The 23,506-nt window shown below is 43.1% G+C and overlaps 1 protein-coding gene across 3 annotated transcripts in view; it reads right to left on the reverse strand.

Moving 5' to 3' along the window:
- EDAR (ectodysplasin A receptor) overlaps positions 1–23,506 on the reverse strand; it is a 70,919-nt gene that overhangs the window by 16,068 nt on the left and 31,345 nt on the right. For all 3 annotated transcript variants that reach the window (XM_010394297.3, XM_010394298.4, XM_019283056.3), the window contains exons 2-5: positions 8,370–8,438; positions 7,541–7,663; positions 6,285–6,466; positions 1,379–1,464 (exon numbers count right to left, since the gene is read on the reverse strand). In XM_010394297.3, coding sequence (XP_010392599.1) covers positions 1,379–1,464; positions 6,285–6,466; positions 7,541–7,663; positions 8,370–8,420 — 442 coding nt within the window. In that variant the 5' untranslated portion in view covers positions 8,421–8,438. The remainder of the gene's footprint in view (positions 1–1,378; positions 1,465–6,284; positions 6,467–7,540; positions 7,664–8,369; positions 8,439–23,506) is intronic.

Genomic DNA, 23,506 nt, shown 5'->3' on the forward strand with positions numbered 1-23,506 from the left:
TCTAGCTTTTTGAACACTTGTAATCAAATAGTTGGTTTCATGGACTTGATAAAAATGGAAATATTTAGTCTTTCTAGGACTAATGTTTTCTTTTATCTTAGTACCCAGTCAATTTGTTGGTTTATACACTTGCCTAAATTCCTCACAAAGATAATGTATATTTATTCTTGTGTTTATCAAGCTAAAAATTGCATGTAGTTAATCATTTGTGCTGATCATACTTTCCTTACAGAAACAAATTACCTATTGTATCTGCCAGATATCCTACAAAAGACAAAGATTTATTTTCTTTTAGTTGAGTTATAGTCATAAGATCTGGTGGCTTCTTCCAAAATCAGTAAGTTATAACATGTCTGATACTACTAAAAACCCATTTCAGCATGTATTTGAGACAGACCATCAGAGCTGAGCAAGGGATTAATTTCCAGCTATGGGTTAGCAGCATGCATGGCTCTATTCCCACCAGTGGGGCAGCCAGGTGCATCTGCATCCTCCTACCTTATCCCCTCATCTCCACCATGACTCTCTGTCCTGGGTGTGGCTGGGGTACGGCTAATGTTATTAGTAGCAGTTACTATGGGGCTAAGGTTTGGATTTGTGACCAAACTGGTGTTGATAATTCTTTCATTACTGCTGAGCAGTGCTTACACAGCACCTTTTTTTTTCCCCCTTTTCTTTTTCTCACTTTCTTTGCCCCCTAAAGAAGAAAGCAGTTTTCTGTGGGGTTGCCTCTGCAGGACAGTGCTGGTGCGAGCTGTCCCTCCTCCCCATGGCATGAGGATGGATAAACCATTGCATGTGCATGGTATGCGAAGGAACAGGTACCTCTAGGGCATCACACACACATCGATACATAATTTTTTCAATTAGCAAACTACAGACTCTTTTGTCAATGAAATACACAGAATTAATTGTCTTATCAGCGCTGACCACCATACATCAATGTCAACCCTCTAATCACTTTGCCAAAGCACATGAAAAGGTGTGATGCACCTTTTACTCCTACAAATTACAAATCTACAAATTGTCCCATGTTTTCCTCACAGGTGAAGTGAAAGTCAATTAAAAAAAATACACAGACATGGCATTTCCTGGACCTACTGGTTAAGTTACCCTAATAAGTCCTGCATGGGATATCTTAACAGATGAAAACTGGAGAACAAATGAGCAATAGTAGATCCTAAAATCAAAGATTTTTCCTCAAATGATAAGCATTCCCTCCCTTTGTTGGCAAGGCTAGTTGGAAGCAGAAATTGCTCAACTGGAGCTGGGTTTATTGCTTGAACATAATTATCATCACTGAAAGAATTCACATTGAGCGTCCAGATGATTTTAAGTCAAAACCAGATGAAATGCATAGAAATGTCAGAACACTTACATTCCTTGGTGTTGGGAGGCGCCAGCAAGCACGAGTAGCAAACCATCCCATAGATGTTCCGAGGTCTGTTTTCCAGCATGTAGTAACTGCAATGAAAGGCAAGATGAGGCAAAACAGTGCAAATTAATATGATATGACTGAACATGGCTCAGCAGCAACCAATTATATGGAGATAAAATCATTTTAAAAAACTTTTATAAGCAATTTGAGGCAAAGATTAGTCTTTCTTTTTTTTCTTTTTCAAATTGCCTGAATAGAGACTGTGTTTCTCTTCTTCCTTTCCTCCTAAAATGTAATTAATCAAACATCTAGACATGACAAGAAGTGGTAACACTGCCTAAAACAACATTAGTCTCCCTGCTGAGTTCAAGCTGCAGTTTACAGCATGCCCTGAAATAAGATTTTTCAAAATAAGAGAATGCTGTTTTTTGAAGCAGTAATCTTTCAAGCAAGACCACCAGTTGGATACAGCTGGCTAATTTTATTCACAAACACCATAAGAATAATCTCTATCATTTTAGAACCAAATCTGAGCCAGATCATAATAAAAAATACAGGAAAGCACCACCCTTACAGGGCAAGGCAGATTAGGTTTCACAGATTTGGTTTGTTTTTTTAATTTCCTGGCTGTATTGTTTATAAATTAGTCCTTGATAGTGGAATTACAGTGTGAAGGAAGGGTTTTCATAATTTGAACTTCTGGGCTGCTAATAGTGTTGAAATAAGGTAATTGACTACTCAAGAGCTGGATCCACATGCACCCTAATGAGTAATTATATCAGAATCATACACGTGTTGATGTAACATCATACTGTTGATGTTACGGATATGTCTTTACAAATCACTTGTAAATCACTACATATTTTAATGAAGAGATTAATAAATTCATAACCCATTCTGTGTAGACAGGAACTCAACACTACGAACATTTTATGTAACTGGGGATCTGTTTTCTCTGCTCTTATGTACCTGTCAGTGCATGTGCAGTATGGGCTCTTTTCTGGAAAATGTATGCATTGTTAGGAAGTCGCTGCTGAAACAGTCCATCAAAATCAGTTGGCATATTAACGAATGGCAAATAAGGGATATAGGTCCAGCAAATAGAGTACACAGAGATGCAAGGAGGAGACAAGGCCTGGAGGAAACTCAGAGAGCAGGGGAGCTACACAGCGTTCCTCATTTCTTTCTTACTGGTTTTAAAAGATTCATCCTCACTCTTTCCTTCAAATATCTCTTGTGCCCCATCTACCACTCTACTATTCTCTAAAACTTCATCTTTCCTCTCATATGGGGGCCTACATAATTTTAGGCTGTAAAGCAGTTAATAAATACACAGGAAAAGACTGCCAAACCACAAAATGAAAGAGTGGAAGGCCAAAGATACATATAAATCTATGAACAAAAATGCAGGACAGTTAGGATCCACAGCCTAATAGATGTGTTGGTTTAGGAAAGACAAACAATCCTTCTGACACTTAATTAAATCAAGCTGGTGGAATAATTATTGGTTTTCACCACAACGCAGAATGGTGGAGGACATGTAAAAAAAACTGAAGAGGATGCTCACAACCGGCAACCATTCGCTCACGTGAGTAGGAAGCTCTGCAGTTGCAAGCATTAATTATTCATCCCCATGAAGTACTGGCAACAGATTTTTGTTTCTGGTTACTTTCCAATGCACCAGATATTAAAGGTAATGTTGGAAACGTGACAGCTTTATATCACCAACTACAGAGAAATGACTCACTAGTGAAAAAACAAATTTTCATAGTGTTACTCTTCCACTATGAGATTTATTCTTTCTTTCCTTCCACCTGCCAGGCTCAGGTTTGGAGAGGCTACAGGCAAAATCCAAGAATAGAGGCTAGGGTGAAAAATGGACTTGTTTTCCTGCTTAACACCACAGTGGCTTATCTTGTGCTAACCTTGGTGGTGTCATTCCAGACTCAGGGACCTGGACCCGGGTTTAGGTCTGCCCTCCCACCGTAACAGGGAACCTGGGACCGGGGCAGGAGCTGTTCTCAGCAGGGGACAGTCTGCAGAGAGACAGCAAGAAGGCATATCCTCGGGGGAGGCATCTGCTGCCTTATCCAGACCAGCAAGGGTGGGATTAATTTCATTAGGAATTCACTGGCTGAACCTTTTCATACAGAAAACAGAGAACTGACCCTGCGTTTGCTGTAGCCATGGACAAACACACGAAATGGGGAAGTGTCAGTCAGTAGCAGAGGCATTTCTAACTGCATTTAAAAAGAAAATGATCCCATTGCAATTCTATCTTGTGAGGGGACTGGGGACATACTCCAAGCTGAAAATAGGTGCTGGGACAGCATAAGGGATACATATTATTTATACACGACCTGTTCTTCCTCCTTACAGCCACTGCTGAATAAAGACAGACAACCAGGCTAGAGGGACCCTTGCTCTGACCTGCCATTGCTGCTTATAGTTGGCTGTGATCTCAGTCACACTCCAGCAACACCTAATGGATCACCCCATTGAGGGAAACAGTCTGAGTCATACCTAATTTCCACATTCTTAACCTGTCCTATTTGGCATAATGGAAGAACTTCTGGGCTGGAGCAGAGGATGAAGCCTGCAGCATCCCAGGAGGTTCAGTCTAGGTACCTCTAGAGTTCACTGGCAACTGGACTTTGGTTTTGAGGATCACAGCTTTGGAACCAAGCCTTTAAAATCTTCCCTGTCTTGCATCTTTCTTGTGAGCCTGACAATGTTATTTTTATTTTATATGGGATGACAGTGTTATTTTTTATTTTATATAGTGGATGACCTCTCCTCTTGTACCAAAGGTCTCCTTCTTCCCTAAAATTGGTCATCAGTAATAGTGAAAAAAAGGAAATTGAAGGAAAAATGTATAATTATCCAGCACTTATTTTAAGGCAAAGGACAGAGGATAGCACTTGTAACCACTGGAAAAGGCATCCAGATCAGTTTTGTCTGAAAACTTTTGTACAGAATGTGCCATATGCTCATCTTTTCCTCAGGCTTCTTTATTGAGCTGGTGAAAAACAGCAGAGGAATGAGATGTCCTTAAGTGCAGGCAGCATCTGTGGGCTGTTATCTTGGGAAGGTCTGCAGTGTGTTATGGAAGCAGTCCTCTGAAAACTGAAGCCTTGTTTTTATCCCTCACATCAGCTCAGGGGCTCTCCGAGGTTTACTGCTCAGGCAAGGGAGCACCCTCCCAGCTGCCACTCACCCTGGTTCCTGGCTGTCCCTGTGGCACTGGGGGCAATAAGGAGAATCAGCTACTCACCAGCTCTCTGCTCTGACACACAGGCTCTGCATTTCCCCCACCAGAACACAGGAGCAAACTCTGAGGACTCTAAGTAGCATGAGGAGTCAGGGCAGCTTCAGAGCATGTTTTAGCTCATATTTCGTTTATCTTGGGAGTTCCATCTATTCAAGCTTGAACTGAAAGGGTGTTTCTCCTTAACTGCTGGCTTTGCCAAACAATCCCAGGACCTGAGCGTTGCAGGAGGAGCGGCACACAGCCAGATTCCGGCAGACCAGTTTCTGCTACAGGCTACACCTGTGCAAACATGATGTTTTGAGATTTCTCCCCAAGCACCAGCTGTGCAAGCTGATTATTTTCTGCCAGCACCCTGCTCCCACCTGGGTGACCTCATTAGTCCCGACAAAAATTGCAAAACAGCAACTGTGGCCACTATTTAAGTTTCTTGCTCTTTATGATGTATGGGGAGAAGTCAAGAGGGAGCTTTTTTCAAAACATATCCTATCATCAGTCTGTTTGGCTGGCAGCAAGACAAGTCCTTCATTTTATTTGTAAACTGTGAAAATTTCACACAGACTCACTGACAAAATAAACCTGGAAGCTTGCAGGGCCTCTTTAACAGGGCTTCCTGTTCTATAGGGAGTGTGGGTTATACAGCATCTGCAAACTGCATAAAAACCAAATGTCAGCAGGAATTACTCTCTAAACCAAAGAGAAACAGTGGCAGAAACTGAAAAGGTTTGTAAGGTGAGGTTGTACTTTAGCGAATTTACTCATCCTACAAAAAACTGTTGAGAGTGCAAATATATGTCTGGGTTTGCAAACTTTCAGGTGTAATATTGTAAAGGATAAACATATCCAGTGTAGCGATTTCTTTCCTCACCATTATTATCAGAATTATACCGAGTGTAAGAGACCATTACAAAGATGGACTTAATAAATAGCATCTACTTCAAGCCCTTCAGCCAGCCTGAAACTTGTTTTGACTCTGAACAACACTACACACAACACATTAACAGCTCCTTAGACTCCTTTCTGTTGTGTAGAAAGGACCCGAGAGACTAAAATGCCTTGGTAAATCTCACTGAACAGCTATGTTAGCTAATGCTGTCAACTACTGACAAATGTGCCAGCTGCTCACATCCGGAGAGGAGATATTTTATACCCCTAAACATGCTGTAGTGCCAGCATAGACCCTACAGAGTGTTCAAGGTGCTTTCATGCAGCTCATTTGTAGGATGCAGGACTTGGAAGGTGGCACTCTGAAGCTACAGCTGGAAGCCAAGCTGGATTTCTTCAATCATTTAAAATGGCTCTGCACACCTGTGCTTGCTCCCTTTCCATTTCTAGTAAGAGAAAAAGTTTTCTAGTTGTTCCAAACAGCTATTTCTTCAGTTAGATTTCAGTAAGATTAAAAACATGTTCTTTAGGGTCCCTTCCAGGCCTAACTATTTTACGATTCTATGATTTATTAAACTCACCAATGCTTTTGAAACATTTAAATGTATTGTTTTAGCAGAGATTAAAAAGCATAATTTACCAGTATTATACCAACAGTCAGCTTTGACATGCAGAGGCTGTCAGAGATTTTGACACTAGAAAAGTACTTCCCAGTGCCTTGGGTAGAGCAAATGTCCACAGATAAGTCCTTACCCTGGGAGACAAGGACCACACTCTGCGTCATTCTCCTGATCACCAGGCGTCATGACTGTGGCTCGAAAAAACCCCTCGCAGTCCTTGTGCCGTCTGCATATCTGGTAACCTCCTTTGGAGAACTTCTCTGAAGGGCAGGGGATGCAGCCATAGTCCTCATCTTTGGTGCCATATCCACATGTCTGCAACAACACACAGTCACTCAAAAGCAGACTTGTGCTGCACACCAACTTCTAGCAAAAGAGAATGTTCACAACCTGCTCCGTTGGCTTTGCAGCACAAGGGGAGAGAAGTCTGTCATTTGGCCTGTTAGTGTCTATCCTAAAAAGACCATGCAGGGATATAAGGATGCAGCACGCTGCGTGCTGGAGAGGGAGAAGGGGAACTGGAGCACCATACTGCTTGTAAGTGGCCCCCCATACTACTTCTATCCCAGTCCAGCAAATTGTGGAAGTGAATTTCAGCTGCTGCTTAGATAGAAAGTGAACTGAAAATGGAAGAGTAGAGAAGACTCCTACAGGAGAAACAGCTGCAGCAGGGCTATCAGCAGCTTTCAGGCTAGGAGACCCCAGAGGGAACAGCCCAAAAGGCAATGTTTGGATGAGATTTTGTAACCTCTGAACTCATATGTCCCAGCCGAACATTACGTTTAGATTAAATAAAACTAAACACAACTGGTTATTATTCAAACATACTTGTTCGGGACTACCAACTGTGTGAAATGCTTGCAATAGGATGTTTATCCCATTAAAAACCAAACAGGATTTCAGTAATTTATTTTTTTTAATAAGCAACAATTATCTGCTGTAAATCAAACGGTTACTTAGGAACCATAATTTAAAATACTGCAGAAACATACAAGTTCCTCTAGTGCCAAAATATCTTAGCAGGAGAGCAAAATTAACTTTACAGTGTGGGGGGCCAGACTGACCAATTTATCACTCTGTGTTGGAACATCAGCATCAGATTCTAAATAACTATTGAGATGAGAACAGGCTGGCAGAGACTGTGTATGGAACTTTTACCTTTCAACTTTTAAAGTATCCCTTCTAACAGGCTGCTCCTGGGATGTGGTTTGCTGGCATGCATGCACGATACCTAGCTCCCACTTGGAGGTGTGAGCGCTCCTGCTAAAGCATCCATTCCCTTCCCCATTTCCTTTCCCACCCACACATTACTGCCATGTAACAAAGCATTTGTTTTTCGCATTTGGTGCTCGATATGTGCCCCCCAGCAGCAGAAGAAGCTGAAATTACCATGTAAGGCTCTTCACCCGGCTCGCACTTGGGGCAGTCATGGCACATGCCGGTGGTCTGGTTGTAGTACTCATTCTCACCGCAGTTGGAGTACTCGGCACTGGCAGAGTACACCAGGGAGACCTGTCACCAGAGAGCATTCCAGAGCACTGTCACTTCCACTGCCATTGTCCTCCATGCCTCACCCCCTCCCCTTGCCCATCTGCTGAGGCTTAACAGGCAGCAGGGCCAGCACCGCAGCGTGAAACAGCCCTGAAGCTCAGAAGCAGAGGTGGTGACACTGTTTGAATGGAAGCAGATGCAGGTTTCAGCAACCTGGTACTTCCAAGAGTTTCTCAGAGACTGACATTCATGCTTGTTGGCACAGCCACTCCTTAAAACACTGAAGGCTGTGGTTCCTGACCTATTAACTCACATGCTCTCCCACACAAGCAAATGCCCGTGTTCACACCCTCACCACTCCCATCTCTAATGGGCCTTCATAAATGTGACTGCAAGGGACAACTATAACAACCCAAGATAATGCACTGCCCCAGGCCACAGCCAGGATAGGGCTGTGCTTCATGTGACACCCAGGCTAATCTGCTCTTCCAGCACCTTCTGTCTCTGCCTTGTCCTGGGTCCTTCCTCTTCCCCCTCCTTCCTGGCAGCCACGGTTTAAGCAGCACATTCTCAGGTGTTTTATGGAATGGAAACTGCTCACTGCATTGAGGTTCAGTCCCTAGGTCATGTGTGGTTCTGCCATAATTCACAGGTGGTTGTGAGTAACCCAAGCAGAACCCTGTCATCTTAGCACGCTAGAGAGACATGTACACACATAAATACCTACCACCAGGAAAGGGAACACGTGAGTCCATTTACGTTCACCCAGGTGAGCCATGCTCTCTGGATATTTTACCTGAAAAGATAGAATTGGTGGTTGTTTATGAACATGAGTAAATATTTATGTGTGTTGCCAAAATAAGAACAGAAGGGCTCATAAGAAGAACAAAGGTTACATGGGAGTGATGCCCAGAGGTCTAAACAAAGAGAGGGGGAGCTGTGCACGTGCAGTCGTGCACACACACAGACACCACACACCCTGACTGCACCTCTTTCCTCTCTTTGAGAAGAAAATGGCAGAGAGGAATCCAGTTTTGCCATATTTACAAAAATCTGTGAAAGATGAAGAACCAAGTCTGAATTCTGGCACTCCTTGGCTTGCTGAGAAATCCTCCCACAGAGGAACGAAGGGCTGCGTCTTGACCACTAAATGAAGGAGGGCTGGGGATCAGTAGCCTGGCTTGTGTCCACACTACTTAGAGCTACATCAGGTTTGTCTGGGAAAGATCCGTATGGAGCAGCCAAAGCAGAGCCAGGGAGTGAACCAATGGCAAGCAGCATGGGCAATCAGAACACCAGGGCTGCGCTTCCCTTGCCAGCTCCTGTGGATCCACTGAGAAAGCCCAGAGCTGCTTTCCCTTCTTTAGGAAGCATCAGCTGCTTTTTGTTCTCGCTGAGCAAACTGCAGATTTAAGAAGTTAAACCCAAGGAAGGAGCCGAATCTTGTATCTGAAAAGCTATTAAAACAGTTGGAAAAAAAGAAAGGCTGAAATCAACGTTACAAACACACATGATAATTTATTTAGTTTCTTAAAATGATTAATTTTGAATAAGAGCTAATGTTCCATACTCATGTACTGTATTTCTACGGTGAAAAAAGAGACAGGAAAAGGAGGCACAAACTGTTTTTTTTTAGCATGATACAACCTATTTAATTCTATTTTTACAGTACATAATATGCCTAGGGATTTTAGAGCTTCAAATTGCAAGTGTTTGAGATACAGTTACAACATTTTGGTCCTAGTAGATGTAAACTACTCTTTCAATTTTCCATGTCTCAGATGCTGGGAGACTTTTAGCCTCCCAGAAGAGTACAATGACTGCTTTGTGCCACATTCGAGCATACAACTTACATTAGAGCAGTGCTCTAGTATTTGAGATAGCTGCTAACATTTACATTTCTAAACACTAAGTAGATTAAGCAAAGATTATATCACTCCAGCATCAAGCTATGAACTTGCTTTATATGTTCCTTCCAGCAACTGGGCTAGCTGAGACAGGTAACTGGGTGGGTGGGTGGACAACCTGAATTATGAGTATACTCGTTTGTGCAGGAAATTGCACTTTGAAACCTAGAAACAAAAGAGAATCAGAGATAAATTGTCCTAAATCTGGAGGTAAGAGATGGAAAATAGTAATTGCATTGTATAAAGTGTCAAACATGAAGCTGGATGAAGGCTTTGTCTATGGCAGTGCAGTCACCTGGAAAAGTTCCAAGGATATTGTCTTAATGCATATGTATGTTAAACTGTACCCTAATTATTAAAGAGTTTGTTAGACCTTAGATATTAATATCATTAAGGCTGTGTCCCCACTGATACTGCTAAACGATCACATTTATTATAAAACTAGTTTGAGGCTGCTCAGAAACAAAAATTTCCCCAGTAAATCTTGAATCTGTAACTTTACAGTAAGAGTATATGCTACAGCAAAAACACTCTTCAGTTGCTTTCAAGCCACCCAGATGTTCACTGTTTGAGATACTTGTATGCAATCATAGCCAGATTTGAAAAATGGAAATGAAGAAGTGTAGCCCATTAATGTACAATACAATCTTCTTCATTTGGCATTTATTTACATAAAATGTTGAAAGTGTCAAGTTATACATACACAAATAAAATATTTTTTCTCTCTCTTAATATAAATATGCATGTGGGCTATGTTTTGTATGTAAACATACTTTTTTTCCCCCTGCATTCCATCATTTTATGCAGCAATATGTCAAGCATATGGGAAATACTTTTTTAACTGGAAAAAAACATTTCAAAGTGCTAACTATGCCTAGATTAGAACTCCAGGGGAGACTTTTCCCGCAAATGGCAGTATCAAAAAAGTTAAATTTTGGTATTCATCCTCCTGTTCAAGTACACTGCCATAAATTGGCTGTGTTATTTCTGTTGGTTTTATTTGGTTGGTTGGTTGGTTGGTTGGTTAGTTGGGGTTTTTTCCTCCTTTGGAGTTAAAACTCAAAACACTTTAATTTTGTAACACAGGAGTGAACATGGGAGTGGCGGGAGGGAGATGAAGGAGGTTTCTGGCAGTAGGGTCACAGGTAGTTACTCAGCTGGGGAGATACCAAGGTATGCCAGGATGCTCTTGGCCTTGCTGTCAGTTTTCAGGCATGGTAAATTATATCTGCACCATGCTATCTGTCACTCATTAATCCCATCCACACAACAAGGGATCTAGTGCCAGATCGCTTTTGTCTCTAGCTGACACCTATGAAGACACAGAAAACCAGCCAGCTTCCACCAAGAAGCAAGAAAAAGGGTGACCAGACATTATGGCCCCTAACCATTAAAAGAAATTAGTTCTTAATGAATTATTCCACTTTGGCTGAAGCAAATGACTTTCTCCTGTGAGATGGCATGAAGCAGTGAGTGGGAAGGACCTGAAGGTGTGTTTTTTGCTGGGACTATGGTATCGCTCCTAAAGAATTTGGGATCTCCGGCAGCTTGTCTGCCAAGCCCTCCAGAGATCCTGATTTGTGTTTTTGTTTGGGACGTGTGGGTGTCTCCAGAGAGGAGGTGTAAAACATAGACCGGTGTCTTTGTGGATCAGGTGTGCAACACACAGCAAGTCTCATCATGACTAGCGGGGGGTTGCTAATTACAGCTATTTTTGTCTTTTGGGCATATTCGTTAATAGCTGGTAAGAATATACACATAAGATGACAGGAAAAGGAAGACTATTTTCCCAGTGGCAACCACAGCAAGAAATATTAAAGACTCCTTGTCTCGGCTACTTTCCTGTAGACTGCAAAGCAGAAAGTTAGGGAACAGGAAAAGAGATGACTGGGATCCTATTACTAAAATATTTCTCCTCTCAGACCAAAAATCCCTCCGTACAGTCCTTGTGGTTTCTTATCAAGAACTGGCAGATAAGTAAATAAGTAATTAAATAAATAAATCACCAGGTAGAAAATGCTTCATTCATGCTGTCCAAACAAGAAAAAGCATCATGCATTGTAGTTAGACGTTGAATTAGATAATTTACTTAGATTATTAGGTAGCACTGCCATGATATTTACAGCATCAATGAGTATAATCAGAGTAAATATATGAAATGTGCAAACAATGAGGTTACCACAGCTGCTGGATGAAGATAAAGCTCACAGCTTTCAATGGATGACCTTACATGTTCTTTTAATTCTCTGGGTTCAGTAAGTAATACAGTGGAAAAATAATTTCCTACCATAGACTTTTTTTGGTTTTTTTAAAATACAGTTGGAAAAAGGAGGAAAACAAACACTTGGATTGAAGCAGAGAAATGTTTCTTACGTAGAGAGATGGGGGCTTTTTGGTATATGTATTTCTTTAGTTTCATCACTGATGTAGATATACTTCAAGGACAGAAAACAACCTTGTGAGAGGGAAAGGCACAACCAATGTCTCAAACAACTGTGCCAATTCCGATAGGTCTGTATGCGTTTCTTTCCTGGCGTTTCCTAAGCAACAGTTTGGTTATCAGGTCTGTGGCTAGGAATGTAATTCCTAAGTAGCTGGCAAGTTGATATCAATCATCAATCCACATCCAAGACCCCAACTAACAACAGCAGAATGCAAGACAAAGGCTTTCATTTAAATAAAGGTGGGCAAGTTGCATGTACTTCACAGGGACCACCAGCAAACCCCAACACTTGCCCTGAGTTCCCAGGGTTTATGGGAGGAACCTCACAAACCACCTTTTCCACAGATTATCACAGTTTTTTGCATGAGCTCAGTAGATAATCTCTGTATGCTCCTGATGGTGCTAAATCCTTCTTAATTGAGATAAGCATATAATCCTCACTGCAGGGCCTCACAGGCTTCAGAGTTCAGCAGCAGAGTTCAGTCTGGCTCCAGACTTCCGAAAAAAGATGCAGTCTGAGTTTTGCTTTCAGGAGGGAAGCCCATCACTGAATTACAATGATGGCACTGCATGCTTGGGGACAGAATAAACTCAGAGAATTGAAAGTAAATGGAAACACAGAGATGATGGAAGAAAATGATTTTGTAGCCTTAATTCCAGTTTGCATTGTTGCAAAAAAACATTGTACGGAACATTATTACATTTGTAGGACAACACCAACTACACTGTTTCCCACTGTTTCTTTATCACTTTGACCTTGCAAATACCTTACAAATTTCTTCAGAGAGATGTAAAAAGTGCTAAAATGATACAACTCCATTCTTCCTTTTTACCTGAAACATCAAAAGGCAGTGAGAACAACCCAAGCTACACATGAAACATTAACTGCCCTGTGATCTGGCAACTCTGTCAGAAAAATAATTGATTGATTGGGCACAGAAACAAGACTTCTTCCAGTGGGAACAGCATTGACAAGACGAGACAAAAGATTCTTTAATTTGTTAATGGGGGCGCTGTGTGTTGAGGACCTGGGGACAGTTAAGCCTAATGAAGAGCCATCCATCTCCTACAGACTTGCTTATTCGGAAACTACATCTGGAAGCTGGTATTCCAACCTGTTTTTTCACCTTACATAAAGACATGTCAGCTCTCAGGTAGGCAACCCATCAGCTTTATGAGAAGGTCTTCAGGGCAAAAAGTGGCTACCATGCAGGAACAAAGCAAAGGCAGGAAAGAAGGAAAGGCTTTTTTCAACACACTGCATTACTGACACATTTCTGCAGAAAGGGGGCATTAACAAGGTCTGAGAGGATGCTGGGGTCTCCCATAGCTCACACACGGCTGGTACCGAGCCAGCTGTGCCCCAGCCCCCTTGCTACTGGCACGGCCCTGATTCACCCTCTCCCCTAGGCTGACATAGGTTTTACCTGCCAGCAGCATCTCTCCAAAACCTAACCCTGCCAGGCTGGAACTGCAGGAGGACCACTGTGATCTCCATTCCTGCTTCAAAGTCCTCTTAGGGCACATGGCTCACAAGCAACCTCTCTGCCTGCTGCCTCAAGCCACTAGGGGAGGAGAGAGGGGAGTGAGCATAGGATGGATTTTTTGGGCGGGAAAATGGTAATTCATTGATATTGCAGGCTGAGACCACAACACATCCACTTCAGTGACCTTCATGCTGGGAAAGATGACGTTTTGATGGGGAAGTGATACTGTAGGGAAACGGCACTCATGACCTCCTGCCATGGGGGCTACTACTGCTTTATACAAACAAGAAAATATTAGGGCAAAAATGTGAGCAGGGATTTGCATCTCCCCCAGTCAAAAGGCTGCCCTGATCTTAGGATAAGTTACATAGGCTCTTTTGCTTTCTTATTGGTGTTTTACAACAAATAAATAAATAAACAAATAAATCTGTGATGTGTCCTGATGCATAATTAAGGAAAAAAAACCCCAGAAACCTTATATTTCTGACACACACACACACACACACACATACATATATATATATATATATGTAAATATATATATAATGGGGGGAAAAATCTCGAATTCTTTGGCCAGTCCCAAGAAGGATTCTCCTCAGTGGTGTAGGCTTGCTTTCCACCTCTGTTTGTTTTTTCTAAGGTGATTTCCATGAAGACTTTCTGGTTATTTTCAGCTCCTCCTAATGTCTGCCAGAAAGTGCTACAGTGGTCATATTATTCCTCCTGGTTTCCTTGCTCATGTATTTGTTTTTGGAGGGCTTGGACTCATCTTTTAAGAAGCTCTGGCAAAGGTGGTGGTGCTGGGGGCACATTAGGACTGCACCCCATCCTCCCCAGCAGATCTCCTGCTCTACCACCCAGGTGAGCTCGCCCTGCTGCCAGCTCACAGCTGCCAGAGGGCATCTGTGTTTTCCATGGAAATAGTGGGAAGATGGATCTTACATCACCATGAAAAATTGCAAGTGAACATGCTAGATTCCCCAGCCTAATACTTCTAAGATGAGAATTAATGAGCAGCAACACAGTTGTTCACTGTCTGATGGGTTGGTTGTCTTAGTGCCACATCTGCTCAGTGCTTTCTCCATCACTGTTTCCTAAGAAGTTTCCCCATCTAATCCTACCCAAGGGACAGGAAACTTGTTTTTGGAATTTTGCTTCCAGGGACAAGGTAAAACTGCTGATATGGAAACAATTTAGATTCAGAAGCTCTCCTGAGACAAGTACTGCTTTCCATTTGGAGCAGAAAATTGAAAGCTTATTAGGAAAATATAAACTACCAAAGCAATGATGGTGCTTTTCTAAAACCTTTTCCTTTTTACTATGCTTTACTGTTCTAGATGACAGGTAATATTGTAAGAACAGTGCAGTTTTTCATTAAGACCAATAAGGGTTTAGCTCACACTTTGCTTCTATTCCTCAGGATCTATTCCTGGGAGCTGCTGATTACCTTCAAAGACCACAATATTTGGGAAGCAGATGATTTTTAGCACAATGTAGACTCTCATTCTTTAAATACAAGAATGGTTGGTTATTGTATTTATTATTGTATTATTATTGTATTATTATTTAAATACAATAATGGTTGAAATTTAGAAATACTTTACAGGAAGGATCTGAGGTGAAATCCTGCAGTAACCACTGACAGAATTTATTGAAATTGTAAATAAAATAAAAGTCCCATGGTGACCATTCAACAAATAATGTCTGTTCTTAGCTCTACAGTACATTTGCATTTCTTAACTAAAAGCCAAATATTGTTAGAGAGGTCAACAGAGAGTTCTGGTTTTTCCATGGTTTACATGAAAACATCTGAATTACTGCAGCTGACAGGCACAGTGAATAGCAGCTGGGATGCAGTGAGAGGGAGATGCAGCAGAGCATGGCAGTGCCTCTGAGGGTACCGCAGAGCAGGTCCCTGCGTGAGACAGGATGTCATCAGGAGGGTCCTGGCCATGAATTGTCCTTCTTTGTACAAGTGCATTAAACAATGGCGCAGCAGTTTCACTGTTTGGCAAAGGTAATGGAGGCAGCATTAGGTCATGGCCATGTATACTTTGGTACTTGATGTTAGAGTCCCAGAAAAGCCTCTTGTTTGTCAACAGGCCTCTGTCTAACAGACAAAGGGATACGTACGCTGCCAACAAACATTAAGTTTTTTATTATTCTACTTTTTACATAACTGTGTTTGAAGGGGACTTATTATTTTCGTAAACTAAAGGCTGGCTGCATTTAAATTCAAAACTACGTCCCAAGCTGCCTGGGCCTCCATTGTTGGGAAGAGCAGGGAGAGAGAGCAGAGGGAGGGAAGCTCTCCGCTGGGAACAGGGGCCACACAGCGAGCAGGCGCCGTGCTGGGGTGCCCAAGGGGAGAGGCGGCTGCAGGGCACGGCACAGGGCCTGGAGCACCAGCCAGGGCTTGCGGGCCCCGCGGCCCCAAGCAGGGGGCTGAGGCACGGTCCAGGGGAGCAGCCCCCATGTGCCCCACACGCCCACCCATCTCATGGGCATGGCTACCCCCACGGCTTCAGTGAGGAGATGGGGCATAGAGGCCACAACTCAGCTCCCGGTCCCAGTGCTGGGCAGAGGAACACGCCTAAGCAACCAAATCCCCCATATCTGTGGGTACTTGCAAGCTATGACCTGCTGAGGCTGCTATTTATGCCAACCACCACATGCAGAGAGGCGAGAGGAGGAACAACCACCACCTTGGCTAAGGAGAGCTGAAGTTGCAGCCCATCACACGGACATGTCTGCAGGAATCACATGTTTACAGGCACGTGGGTGTACACAAACACATCTATTTATACACACATGCCTTCAGAGAGGCTGACTGTCCCTCACATCTCTGTTCAGCCAGGATGTCCCAGATCTCAGGGAGCGTCCTAGTGCAGTGGAATCTCTATGGTCAACATGCCATGTCGGGTTGCAATTACAAAGTATGCTGCCTCTGTTCCTAGAGAAAAAGGGAGAAACGGCTTTCTCTGTTGGAATACTTTCTCTTTTGAGTCAATAATCGTAAAATCTCTTCATAATTTCTCTGAGGCCCTCATTTCTTTTTTAATGAAGGTGTTTACATTCCTAATTAAGGAGCGCATTAAGCCCAGTGGTACCTTATCTGATAAACCCATTAGTAGGCTATGTCAAGCTGAGCCTTTCAAGGTAGCAAGCTAGCTTTAAAAACTGGTTATCCTCTGGGCTAAAATATGCAAACCAAGAGCTCACAATTAACTCGGGTTAATTACAAAATACCAGAAATGTAATAATGTATTTAAAAATACGACACAGGTGCTAATGGCTTTTTTTTGTTTTTTTCCTTCCCTCCTCCTTTTTTCTCCTCTCTGCAGGAGCTTACAGCCTGTCACTTTGTTCTCAGGTAACACCCCCCCATGCTCCACAGGTGTTAACCACCTTTTTCTCTCATGTAGAGGGATTTATTAGCATAGCAAGACTGATCCAAGAATTCTTGCTTCTGCCTTGCAGTTAGCATGGATTTTACTGGTGCCTTCTGGACCTGATGAAGGAACTAGGCTTGAGATGTTTATTTTTTCTAGGTCTATCAGCTGGTCTAATGAAAGACATCTCTCCATTCCTATTCTCCCAACACCACCATTGCACGACTCAGGAAAACTTTGAGACACCACCACCTTGCCACACAAGGTGTCAGCTTGTGGAAATAACCATTTGACCTCCTTCCTACAAAGCAGCAGCCTTGTGACTGTACCCTGCCTGTTTGGGAACAGCTGTTGCTTTCCAGCATGGCACGCTCAGCCACTTTTTATTGCAACTTGCAGCCCAATACACTCTTAAATAAGACTGGTTTTGAGAGACCAGGCAGGGGTCTTCAATTCAGTGATTGCTCTTTTGATGTGACCTGTAGGACCTATCTCAGGTTCCTTATGCATATGAGTGTCAAATGTTTTATCAAAGTCCAAGCAGTCTGTGGTACCTGCGTTATTAGGAATTAAAACTTCTTGTCAAGGAGAACTTAGGAGCTAAGTACTACCTACCAAGGATATATTGCACATTTAATTTGTTCAATGTCTCTATTTCTTCTGTGATTTTACAGGAGAGGGAACAGGCTTTTCAGGAGAGGGAATAGGCTATCAGCACCCATCTTAAAAAAAGGAGTCAGTGGTGTCCAGGGGCTGCTCGCTGCAGGTAGCTGAGCAAAACTGCTAGGATGGCTGCCCTAGGGCAGGTGTGGGTCTGCCCTCCATGGGTCCCACTGGTGCCTCAGCCTTGATACCTGTGGCCTGGGAACTGAGGTAACTGGAAACCTTTGCACATGCTGCAGGCCACCCCACAATATATGAAGGCCCAGCTTTGCCACCTGCTGACCTGACAGCAGGCACCCCAGAAAGCACAGGCGAAGTGGGGAGTTGAGGCTGGCAAACTAATGACCTGGAAGGCAAGCCTATGTGGTTTTCAGAAAAATATATCTGCAGAAAGGAAGCCGTATTCCTGCTGCTGGTGCTGTGCCAGGTGGTGATCTTCCCCTGTGCACTACAAGGTGTCCATGACACCCTTCCCCAGTCACCTGGGGAGGGCTGCTGACTGCCTCTGGCTTGGGTACTGCTAACCCTAGCCTACATGTTCTCTTCAAATATACTGTATTTCACATCAGCTTTATATTTCTTCTCCTCACTCCATTAATTGGTCATTTAGCTGATTTAGATGCCTTTTATGGCGCTACAACCCAACTAAGCTTCTGAGAAGAAAAGATATTTTTATCACTCATAAGCACATCCACTGCCTCATCCCATTCCAGCGACACAGGCACAAGAAAACATGGAGATGTGGTTTGAGAAGCACTACCCTGTCCTGACACAGAGGTGATGTGATGGAAATATGGCAGAGCACTGTGGAAAAAATGAAGAGGATGACACCAGAGAATAACTGACAGAACAGTGAATGTCACAGTCTTATGGTCTTGATTTCTACCATCTAGATGTTTAGTTGCATGTTTAAAAATTTGTAGTCATGGAAAGCTGCTTTTTGATAAGAGTCTTTGGACATGCCATGAGTCTGAATGTAATTGTGAACCTAACCTCAAGTTTTACGATCTGCTGTGTTGCTGTAGGGAAAACTAAATGATGATAGGAAAGGGACCTCTGTGAAGGAATGTTTGGAAAACAAGGAGCCAGTGAGAGTATTTAAAGTTGTCTCCAGAAACGTCCAATATGATCAAATAAATATAATCTTTTCTGTTACCAGCCAGACACATTTTCCTACCAGATGATGAGGGATGTTGTAGTGAATAAATACAGCTCCTTACAGCTGCTTTAATAGTTATGTGTAATACCTCATCAGCCTTAAGACATTTTAGACTTGGATATTCTTTAAAAATGAGAACTTTCTATGGCTCATCTTAGAATCTTGGAAATGTGAAGCATCTCCCACAAACAGCTGAAGACCTGCTCCCTCTAACTGCAGTGCTTGCTGAGAAAGGAGATATTCTGGGACAGCACTATTTGTACTGCAAATTTAAAATCGGATGTGAATCATCCTCCTCATAAAACACATTTGAATATATTTAATACTGCCCCACCAATGGTTAATTTAATGTTTTGATTTACCCATGTTCCACAAGTGGCAAAGCTTGATCTCCTGGACTGGATTCTGACTCCACTGGGGGGCAGTGCATTAGCACATATATTAATAGTGCTAATATTTCACTCACCTGCTTCTGAGAAAGCAAGATTTCCAGAGAAATGTTTAGCTACCATGAGACATTCTGTTTAATGGAACAAATATGCATGAGTATCTCCCCTACATGTACTGTTGATTATTGACTTGCTAGCTTGAACAACCAATGCTAACCTGAGGATGAAACCAAGTCTGAGTACAGAGACAGATTAAACTATTTATTGGCACCAGGATCAACAGACTCCAAATTAGCTACAAAGCTGCAGGGAATCCTGAAATGCGAAATCAGTTTGGTGTGGGATTTTTAAAAAATTTTTTTAATTCTCAGCCCCTGAGGAGATTTGAGATGGTTTGATGTTCATCTGGAGACTTGTCGAAAGTCTATAGAAACCTAATAGCCTGCCAACATGGGTGGTTGCTGCTCCGAGGCATTTCGACATGGCAAAGGTCCTGTCTGCACATTGCAAACCTGTATCCGTCAAAGGCTGCCTGGAACAGCATGAAAACAGGAGCTGTGTGGTGTCAGAACGCTGTGGGCAGGATTGCAGGGGTAATGTATGCACATCCCAGCTCTCCCGGGGCCGCCAAACTGTGGGAGGAATCCATCTGGCCCCTTAATTATTCTGAGCTCTGCTTAAGAGTTAAACCCCACAAGGTGCTGCCACACCTATATACCAGGGTTTGGGTGGGAGAGGGCTCCCTGCTCTCTGGTTAGAAGAGAAATGAAGACTGGAGGGCAGCTGGGGAGGAGGGTTGAAGCTGGGCAGAAGAAGAAACCAGGGCAAAAGTCTAGGCATGGAGTGCCGTTGTCCAGACCAGGAGCCTGCACTGGAGAGAGGGCACCGAGGGTGGAAACAGGAATGGGAAATGTGACGAAATTGGAAAGCAGCAGAGCCAAGCACAGGCTGCAGTTGCCCTGTGGTGGGGTCCTGCCTGCTGGCTGCTCCATGGCCAGTTGCCTGGCAGGCTCTGGAAAACGGAATGGGGTCTCCAGGTCTAGAGGCAATCAGAGTGCCTAGGGCCTCCAGGCTTGGAAGCAATCACAGCGTGATGGAATGGCATGGGTTGCTGTGGCTTCAGGAAGCAGAATTGGAGCCATCCTTTGCTGAGCAGTGGAAGGGGAACAGGATGAGCCTTAAACCATCCTTGTGATGAGGCTCAAGCTCTTACTTGTAGGCATGGGAGAAGACAGCTTGACAGAAAGCTGGGATGTCTGCCCCATGGCAGCACAGAGAGACCTGCTCAGGCTTCCCCAGCAGAGCTCTGCTGCACTGTGCCGAGTGTCTAGGGATGGTGACAAGAATTAGAGGGAAGAATTAGCCGGTAGGACAAAACCTAGTAACACACCACCCTGAAGGAAGACGTGTAGGTATTCTGGCCTGAACCTAGGAGCTGGAAATTGAGGGATACGTATACATAGAGCAGCTACCACAGGTGAAACACATGAATTACATGGCAGGAGAGAAGACACTTGGGCAGGTGGGCAGGTCCTGCCTTTCTGAGTGAAGCCCTCCCCCTGAGCAGTGCACGTGCAGGAACTGGTTAGCTCAGAGGAGCCTGAGCTGGCAGACAGACTGGGACTGCCCAGGACATGTCCCTGCGAGAGACATGTACTTTCTGTAACTCAGCCACCCTCTCACTGGGGCCTTAACGTGCTCTCACTGGGGTCCTCATAATGGTTTTGCAGTTGCACAGCTGAGAGGAGATGGGTGCTTCTCTGTGTCTTTTTCAGACTGTAGAGAAATGTAAATCACATATTCACCCCTCACTACAAAAAGCACATCGAGGTGCTGAAGTGTGTCCAAAGAAGGGCAATGAAGTTGGTAAAGGATCTGGAGCACAAGTCTGATGAGGGGCAGCTGAAGGAACTGAGGGTGTTTAACCTGGAAGAGGAGGCTCAGGTGGGACCTTATCACTAGCCTTTGGAGGTCTGTCTCTTCTCCCAAGTGATAAGTGATAGAAGAGGAAATGGTCTCAAGTCGCATCCAGGGAAGTTTAGATTGTGTATCATGAAAAATTTATTCACTGAAAGGGTGGTCAAGCATTGGAACAGGCTGCCTAGGGAAGTCACCATCCCTTGAAGTGTTAAAAAAACATGTGGCTATGGCACTTGGGGACATGGTTTAGTGGTGGACTTGGCAGTGCTGGGTTAATGGTTGGGCTCGATGGTCTTAGAGGTGTTTTCCAACCTTGAAGATTCTGATACCTGCACCAGGACTATACCTGTGTTGGATGACTTGAGCTAATCCCAGTCACTGTTCTAGCTCCCCTGTGGGTATATTTAAACAGGTTTCAGAGCAGAGCTGGGCAGAAGTGCTAAAGCTATTTAGGATCCCTCTAGGCTAGGAAGAGGCAGAACTTGCTGGAAGTTTGTGCTTATTCATCAGTCCCTGGATTTTGGAACTTATGGAGGAGGAGGTTCTCACTGGGCTTTGTGAGTTTTGTTTTGTTTTGCTTTGCTTTGTTTTACTTTGTTTTGCTTTGCTTTGTTTTTTTTCAGGGCTGGACATGCCATGAAGGGTTTTGTCTGAGAGCCTTGTGGCCAAGAACGCAGGTTTACCTCACCACAGGTTGGTGGATCACATTTGGACTTCACAAGAAAAGAGGAGGTGGCTGAGGAGGCACTCAGAAATGGCCTGACTAGGTCCCACACAGCTGCTAAACTGTAATATGGCTGTGGCAGGATGAGGGGTGAAGCCAGATGTGCCAGGCTCTGGGTGGGAGAGATGAGCTGCTGGGAAACAGTGCAGTAGGTCCCTGGCAGAGGAGAACCTGACTGTGTCTGGTTGAGGTACATCACTCAGATTGTGGATTGCACAGCAGTGCAAGGCAGAAAGCAGAGCTGGCTAAACTAGCTAAGATAATTCTAAGAAGATTAAAAATAATTTTGGCAATTAATGGATAATTCATATCTATCAGGATTATAAGAAAGAAGAAGAATAGCTTACAGCTGTAGATTTAAGTGCTTTTTTTACTATCCTGGCACTTAAGAATTCACTGTAATTGCAACAATGAGAGGCTGAAGGCTCTCCTTGGATTACAGTTGCCTGCAATTCAGATGATACTGCAAACTCTTCTTCAGTTCACATGGACCTTTATCGGAAAACTTGGACCACAGATGCTTACTGGTTTGGATATTGCATCCCCATCTTATGGCCTTCATGCAGTTTATTACTAAACATGGAAGAAGTTAATTCTCCCTATATTTCATTTCTATCACATCTGACAGCTTTGTAGTTTGTGTCTATGTGTGCAATATTTGTGGACAACTATTTTAACATAAAAATTCCTATTGCAAGGCCAGAATGGATGTTCTTCCTATACTTTATCTCCCAAAATTTTCAGTGATTTTTATGAAGTAACATTAACAGAATAAAGCTTACGCTGAAACAAATCTCAGAGCTACATTAAATTAACCTAATTAAAACAAGGTTTTTTGCATCTTCTCAGCTGTACTTTCTTTAAAAGTCTATCTACCTCCAAGACACACCAGAAAGACCAGATCACAAAGCCATCATCTGATGAGATCTACAGAGAATTATACAGACCTTTGATAATTCATTGTATCAGTACATTAAAGTGCATCCTGTCAGAAAAAAAAAAAGGTGTTTCTGTGATAAGTACTTATTATATAGTTAACAGTTGTCATATAATTCAGTTGTCAAAAAAAAACACCAGGACCAGATGGGACCTCAAGAAGTTACCTTCTGATTCACACTCAGAGAAGTTACTCTTCTGATTCATACTAAGATAAATTCTCTGCCACACCAACAATCTTTTATCTAACTGCATCTTGGGAACCTCCAGTGACAGAGATTACACAGTTTCCCCTCATCTCTTTGTTCCAGCCCTGTGCCATTCCTGCTGTTAGGAAGCTTCTCTGCATGTCTCATCTATATCTCTCTTCACTTGGAGCTAACTGCTGTTTTTCTTATCCACTACAGACATGGATGATTATTTCCTTCTGCTCTGCTGTAGTCTCCTAGGTATTTGTGACTTTAACTTGGTCATCTTTTATGTAAAACAGTTCTGAATCATCCAGTCTTGCACCATTAAGACACGATTTCTGGAGCACTGTCTGCTTGTGCTTCTCCCTGGATTTTTCTCCACTGTGACCTCATGTTTCTTGAGATGAATGTCTAAAGCTGAACAGAGCAATTTTGTGAAAGCCTTGGCCACCCTGGATAGAGCATTGCATTAAAGAGTTTATAAGCTCTTTTTCACACATCTCTGGATCAGGCTGTGAGAGAATAAGGATCCTGCAGTCAGCTAGGGATCTACTGGAGACTAAAATCTCATCTATTAAGCTGCTACATGTTTGGAGCTGGTAAGTTTTCTGACTTGCTCTTCTCCTTTCTTCCCCATAAGCTATTTGGCATTA

Source organism: Corvus cornix, chromosome 1, assembly GCF_000738735.6.
Source record: "Corvus cornix cornix isolate S_Up_H32 chromosome 1, ASM73873v5, whole genome shotgun sequence".
NCBI classification, from domain to species: domain Eukaryota; kingdom Metazoa; phylum Chordata; class Aves; order Passeriformes; family Corvidae; genus Corvus; species Corvus cornix.